A 7,097-nucleotide genomic window follows, 5' to 3' on the forward strand; every position below is an offset into this window, starting at 1 on the left:
TGAATTTTTATTTTTTAGTGATCAGTCTATGTACAGACGCAGAGAATCTCTACAAAATACAGCACTGTGTATCGTATTATTACAATGTAACTTGGTTAATAATAATAATAATAATAATAAGAAAAAAGTAATGTGTCAATTAAATTCAATCGAAATTTTTTTTGATAATGTATACTATTTGTACAGTCGATATTTTACCAGACGCTTGGCGAAAAGTTACTTATCGGTGAGTGGCAAACTTTTTTTTCTTACATAATTTCATTACGATGAATTTTTTTATGAACCAGGAGGTGTTTAGATTAATAACAAGCAAAATCACACTGAAAATTAATCAATTTATTAATTATTTTGAAAATTCGACAATTCTTCATCATTATTTACGTTTTGCAGTAAAATTGCAAATTAGAGGTACAACAGATGTCGAGATATTCTTTTCACTCCGATTTTTCCGGAAAAAAAACTTTCGGTTTATTCAAGCTTTCTGACTCTAGTTTGGTGACTTTATTGGAACGAAGCACTGCGCCTGGACTTGGATATGGCCGCATTTGATAAAGTGGTCCTGACGCCGTTGTATCTGCTCCTGTTTTAGCTTCATTGTGTCTGGCCAATCCATCTGACCATTTTCCTCTGCAAAAATAGCATGTTTGAAAATGATCACGTATCAAATCCACACACAGCAGATGCCAATGATTTGAATGCCTTGAAAAAATTATAATAATATAAAGATATTTAATTAGAATAAAGATAATTATATAACGACCTTGGGATATCACTGTAAGATGCTGGATCCATGGGATCTAAAGATCGATCCTTCTTCTCTTTAGCGCTTTCATGTCTCTGAACACGTCGGTTGTCAAAACCCATGTATCTGTCTATAATTTCAAGTTTTTGTTCCCGTTTTGCTTCTGCTTCATCTATCTGTAAATCATGGTTGCATTAAATTAAGTATATATATCATACGTTTATCAATACTGTGCAGTAGCAGTCAAATTTCAATTTTTGATTTTCAAGAACAACTTGTCTACTGATTCTTCTCGATCTAGAGGCTGGCAGCTGGTAATGTCTCTTGAAAAACTGAAGTCATGATTTATTCATTTGCAAAATTGAATAGAAACTGATTCACAAGATTTACTGCATGTTCATTATAGCTGAAAAGAGTTCTTACCGTTACTTTCAAGTACTTCTACATGATCAATATTTATAGTTTTTGTAATGAATGGACGTTTTTTCCTAGACATGATACTTTAAACGTCAACTTTTCGATAAAATGGAATTTCCAATTGGAAGCTTTCACCTTGCGTTGATTAGTTTTCGTACGGGCTTCTTACTAATTTTTTCAAATGCACAGAATATGCCATCTATTAAATTGGACTCATTATGCTTGAGTCTTTGTTACGGTGAGCAAAAGTGTTTTTTTTTCTTTGTATCCTTATCATATCACAGAAAATATTGTAGTTTATAATTTGTCAAAATTCCCATGCGTTTATACAATTCTCATTAATTATCATGATGAGCTGTATATTATAAAATTTATGAGGGATATGTGTTCACTATTACAATTACTTATAATTGCACGTCAAACTTCAATACTTATCACCAGTAAAAGAGTATCAAAACTTTTGGTATGAACATCGCCGACTCGTTAATTACAGTATAAAATAAAAATACAAATAATATACAGCTCAAATGAAGTTTGGTAGAATATTGTAGGATTGCATAGAAAAAGTGACTTGTTACCAGCGCTACGGTCTAGGATTGACCCTATAATACGATTTTGTTTTTATGGGAATGAAATTGAGTCGCATAATAAACTTGAATCTATAATCCTAAATATTTGCGATTTTTCGACTCATATTAACATACACAAAATGTGCAGTTAATTTTCAGCATAAACAAAATAATGCACAGATTGAGGGTTAAGAATTTTAAACTTGATATTGCTTTCGAAGATTGAAATAAGATAAGTTTCATTGATTGCATCAATTGATTCTTTTCTTTTAGGTATTTCAGGATATGCACACCTCCATGGGCTCTTGGTCACTGGTGCTTTCGTCACTGGACAAGTTATCATCTTGATCAGCTGCTTTTAAGTGCAATTCCTCACGTAATTGTGAGGCTGGCTGTGATATCTGGCACTTAGGATGTCCTGGTGGATACCATGACACCAAATCTGATGACCACTCCCAGTAATAGTGTTGTCCACTGGTGGGAATGATTGAAAGTACATGAATTATTGAAAATGTAATTAATTGATGAAACAAGCATGGATGGAGGAAGGTCTCAATTGACTATTGTATTTCCAAGAACCACGAGAACTATTTAAAAAGGCTGTAGTTATTCCTTAGTAAGTTGTCCATAAGTATTCTGTAGGAATGCTCATGGTTTTTTTCTGAATTTTAGCAGCTTTCCTAGAACAAATGTGGTTTTATTTCTAACATTTCCAAAGCAAATGTCATTTACTGAAGCACAGCGCTTGAGCATTTGATATTTTTTAAAGCTTTTATAGAAAGACGCACACTCACCATTTGCAAGCCAATGCAATGTGCATTTGAATCTATAAAAAATTCTGCAACATTTGGGTAAATCTTTGAAAAACAAACCTAATCTAGTTCTGGCGCTTTTTCATTGAGTTGATCACCGGGGAGATGGCCTAAATCGACTTGGACCTTGATTATATCGATGCCTTCAAATGTAGCAATCGAAGTAGCAAATCGGAAGGTACAATGTTGGTATTTGGCATTTGATGAAAGAAAAAAAGAAAAAATGTGAATGACGAAAAAAACGAGAGGTTGATACTTACGATCCTGGATCGAATACAGCTTTCCAAGTATCAGGTAATGGATACTTTAGTAACAATCTTATTTGTCGTTTAATGTACTTTTCTGTAGGCTGCAGTCGTCCTGATCCCCATAATTCTTTGCATTTACTGTTGCATTCGTGATAGATGTTGTACTTGTTTGGGCAGCTGCTATAGCCCTATAAAACAACAATCTTATTCTACATTAACGGATATTGTCTACTCGTAAAAATATTGTTAGTCAATCACTTTTGTTATTGTTATCTTTACCAGGCCCAGTCTTAGGTGGGGGCCACATGCATCCTTGAACAAGTGACAACGATTGAAGGGGAGGGCAGTGTCCCAAGCCACTACTCGAGTTTTGGAATTAATCTTTGCTGCATAGATAAATATTGAGTAAAAAAAATTCAAATATTCTAATATTCTACATATGTAAGATTTTGCTTCGAGCAGACCATTTTTCTGAACAAACTATATCCACCTTTATGGTTCAGCAGGTATTTTGTACAAGTTGTTGATGTAAGTCTCTGAATCAAACTCAAGGCCACTTTTCGATTCAGTTGACTGTCTAGCAGAGAAAACAGATACTGTTTTGGCGTACAGTCTATTTCTTTGCGGCTCATATCTCAGTTGTTTATGGCGTAAACTTCAATTGTTTAAAGTGGTTCTAGTTGCTAATTTCACACACTTTTTAGCCGGTATACTCACGTCTCTACTCATCCTCAATTTTGTAACAAAAAAACGCTGTCCAGGTTATATTTTCGTTTTAATGTGTTTTGGTTTTTCTGAAAAAATTTATTATCAATACTAAAAAGACTCAAAATATGCACAATATATAGCCCAAGTGGAAAAGTGGAATCATTTATTGCTCAGTAGCTATTATCGGAAGCAAAAAATATTGAGACAGACATGTTAATTTAAAATTGAAAAAAAATTTTTTAATACAACGAATTTCAGATCAAGAAAGTTCTTGTGAAATGGAACTCCAACTTAAATAGCGTTTTTAAGTACTACACCGAGATTGAGTAGAAATATGAGTATAATGGTTTAAACTTTTTAAATCGACCTTTTATTAGACGTGAAATGTATAAATAAATTCAATGAATTTTCTATGTGGAGCCCGTAACCTGACTGCTTTTTGATATATCGAACGGCCCCACCAGCACAGTAAAGTCAAATGCAAAAAATTTGGCACGAAGGTTTGAAAATATTTTCCTACGTAATTTGATCTCCTGGATACAGGGAAAATCGATAAAAGAATCCTGGTGGTACCCTTGACCTTCATAACTGCCATTTCAAGGTCAAATTTTTTTTGCTGTTATTTTGGCCTCAAAGCAGGTAAACCCAAACCAAAAATAAACCCTTTTGGGCCAAAATAGTAAAAAAAAAGAACTGACATTGAAATAGCAATTTTCAAGGTCAAGTATGGTTCCAGGAATTTTGATATTACTTTTCCCCATATTCAACACATAATATATATTCCCTGAAAGAACATCAAATATTATTAGTCCCGTGGTTGGCCCATATATCGACCACTCCGACCATTAAAAGGTTAATTAATCTTCTCTTATTGAACAACTGGGATATGAGCCACAGAAGAAAACACTGCGCTTGAAAACAACACTCCATTTACCATTGATAGGTAGCCAAACAAATTGTATAGTAGCCTTTGTTTTGATTCAGAGACTTACATCCATTCGTAGCATAAAATTGATAATCGAAATCAAATTGGTATTGATCATTCAAAGAATTGTTGCGTTTGATATGAACTACTATATGTTTACCTTAATAGGAATGGTTCTATGCTATTTTGCACATAACTGAAATACCCAGATAGCAAAGTTCCATTTTTTGTGAGGAAAGGGTATCCGTTCCTGCTTGATCGAATACCAGCCTTTGTTCTTGATGAATAATATTGCAAGAGATCAAGTATCATTACATGCTTTTAGAAATTGAGATTGATAGTAATTGGACAGCATCATGCTGACTCAAGCCAATATATTTGTGCTATAAAAAATTTCTCCTTTGAACTGGTGTGCCCAAGGTGCTTTGAATACAAGCACAACGTATAACTATCGCTTCTTGCACAGGAACACAGTGCTATCTGGGTATCCTCATAGTTGGCTCTGATCTTTACCATAAACTTTTGAGATATATCTATTTGATTAATATCATCCTTTGCGTTGTCGTAGTCCTCGGCAATGATCTCCTCGTGAATCTTCTTTTTCGGATCCTTTTTTACAGATTCTGCAAAATTTTATTTCTTCACATTTGTTCCAAAAGTTTACATGGAGGTTATAGCTTAAGCTAGGTTAAGTTCGGTGAAGTTGGATAAGGTTACGATGACTGAAGATTTTTGACGCTTACCATTTTTTTCACTTCCAGAAATAAGACCTCGCTTAGCAAGACGAGCCGCCAAGGCAGCTGGAAGCGGCATTTAAGCTGATTACTGTTTAAACATCGGTATTTCTTGGAATAAATTTGACAATTGGACGGCACGGATCACTGATCTCTACTAATCTCTACTGCATGGAGACTACAGTAAAGGAGTGGACACAGCATAAGAGAATAAGTAGTAACGGCGTCCTCAAAAACCCGTCCTTCAATTAGTTCTCCGCTCTGCCACTAGCATCGCAGAGGTCGAAAAGATCGTAAATATTGGGTATGTTCCGATATACCAGTGGCGAGCACTGTTCAGTGCTCTTACTGGGGAGAAATTCGTTCCGTTATAGACGGACAGTATACAGTCGCAGTATCCTAGGGAAATATATGACGTCATAAATCGTCGCCATTTTTCTACTGTGAACACTGGTGCTTTCGAGGTAAGGTGCTCTCAGTGCTTTGATCACGTGATCAACAGCGTTCAGAAATTTAACAGCTTCCACTATTGATAATTATTATTATTGAATATTGTCATTTAAAAATACCGGCCGTTAAAAACAAAAATGGAAAATTTGAATAAATTGTGTTTATTGCAATGTAAAACAAATATTATGTATGAAATGAAAGTAACGCCAAAAAATGTCGATCACAGTATACTGTACTGCGTTCCGTTTTAAGCAGTAACCAGTATAGCTAACTATGAAGGAACGGCTTCGCAGTATACTAAATTGACGACACAACTTACAGTGCTCGCAGTGTATATCGGAACATACCCATTGTGACGCCGAACGGTACCTGGTGGAAATTTCCAGATGTTCGACACTGGAATCGGACACACAGCTACAGCTAGACTCACATCAGTAGTTTGGGTCATAAATTACCGATAAAGTATTGAAATACACCGGACAACGGACATTCTGTCGCTCTAATCGAATGAACTGAGGAAGGAGTAATTATTGGATGAAAGATTTAATTAATTGGCTTACCTTTTGAGAATAATCTGGATATGGTGACTTGCAGCGTAGATTGGTGAGAGGATTTAACGGAATGACTGATTTTAATATATTTGGATACTTTGATTAACTTGAATTTATTTTATAAGTTCAATATTTCGAGTCACAAACAACGGAGTTACTCAATGTAAGATATTTAATTAATATGACAAAGTGGAGCTGAAAGCTCGCTGGATTTTTGGGCAGAGTAACGTTGTAGGAAAAGTTTAAATGCAAAAGGCAAAAGGATTTTACCGCATGACTGTACCGGAACAAGCTGACGAATCTGGTGGTAGAAACCAAGAGGACGATCCGATGATCGGTCGCCGTTTCTATAGGTGTCGATCGTTACGCAGAACGATCCCCTTCTTTAGATTTTGTCAACTTTTTCGCACCTTCCCCCTTTTTCTAGGAATTAGAATTAGGGCACGACATCTTCGCCGCATGCACGCCTGTGATCTTAGTTCATTAGCTATTACTATATTGTAAGTTTTTACATATGGTATAACGCTGCGCTGGTGCAGTGGTGTAGGTGCAGGGTCGTTGCTCTGTAATTTTCCATTCTGCGTGGGCTTTGGTGTTGGGGCAGCAAGCCCCCCTTGGCCCCTCGGGTATCGTGCTTCTTCCTCCCTGTGGGCGTTAGGACCCGGGCCGATCTTAGCAGTTATTTCCTAATATGGTAATCACTGTGCGCATGCGTTAGTGGTGACCCATATTTCGTGGTGTACGTTAATGCCGTCTAGTCATAGTTTACTTCTTAAATATTCTTACTATCCTGTTCGTTACAAAGTTTATATATTAAGATTGTCATATCGGTTGCTTGTCGTTTTGTTAGTTCTATAGCGTGTAAATATATGAAATTGCATATGTATTATAATTGATTACTGTCGTTATTCACCTGGAGTACAATAGCGATTGTTTATGAG

General features: G+C 35.6%; 1 protein-coding gene across 3 annotated transcripts; it reads right to left on the reverse strand.

Moving 5' to 3' along the window:
• Positions 1-315: 315 nt before the first annotated feature.
• PQBP1 (poly-glutamine tract binding protein 1) lies at positions 316-5,358 on the reverse strand. 3 transcript variants are annotated; one of them, XM_046636446.2, is made up of 6 exons: positions 5,165-5,358; positions 4,935-5,044; positions 2,801-2,976; positions 2,022-2,202; positions 761-918; positions 316-627 (listed from the first exon to the last, which is right to left on the reverse strand). In XM_046636446.2, the coding sequence occupies exons 1-6, from the start codon at positions 5,232-5,234 to the stop codon at positions 435-437; spliced, it is 888 nt and encodes a 295-aa protein (XP_046492402.1). In that variant the 5' UTR covers positions 5,235-5,358; the 3' UTR covers positions 316-434. The 3 variants fall into 3 exon arrangements, with proteins under 3 accessions (XP_046492402.1, XP_046492403.1, XP_046492401.1); XM_046636447.2 differs by lacking the exon at positions 5,165-5,358 and adding an exon at positions 3,506-3,582; XM_046636445.2 differs by lacking the exons at positions 4,935-5,044; positions 5,165-5,358 and adding exons at positions 3,068-3,174; positions 3,279-3,446.
• Positions 5,359-7,097: the final 1,739 nt, after the last annotated feature.

This window comes from Neodiprion pinetum, chromosome 7, assembly GCF_021155775.2.
Source record: "Neodiprion pinetum isolate iyNeoPine1 chromosome 7, iyNeoPine1.2, whole genome shotgun sequence".
Lineage (NCBI taxonomy): Eukaryota > Metazoa > Arthropoda > Insecta > Hymenoptera > Diprionidae > Neodiprion > Neodiprion pinetum.

What these genes read in the sequence shown, in the direction of transcription:
- PQBP1 (XM_046636445.2), bottom strand. Translation starts at nt 3,420, where the DNA reads ATGAGCCGCAAAGAAATAGACTGTACGCCAAAACAGTATCTGTTTTCT. An exon ending in CCCACCTAAGACTGGGCCTG is followed by an intron (nt 2,977 to 3,067) that starts GTAAAGATAACA and finishes GTTGTTTTATAG; the next exon opens with GGCTATAGCAGCTGCCCAAA. An exon ending in GTGACCAAGAGCCCATGGAG is followed by an intron (nt 919 to 2,021) that starts GTGTGCATATCC and finishes CATGATTTACAG; the next exon opens with ATAGATGAAGCAGAAGCAAA.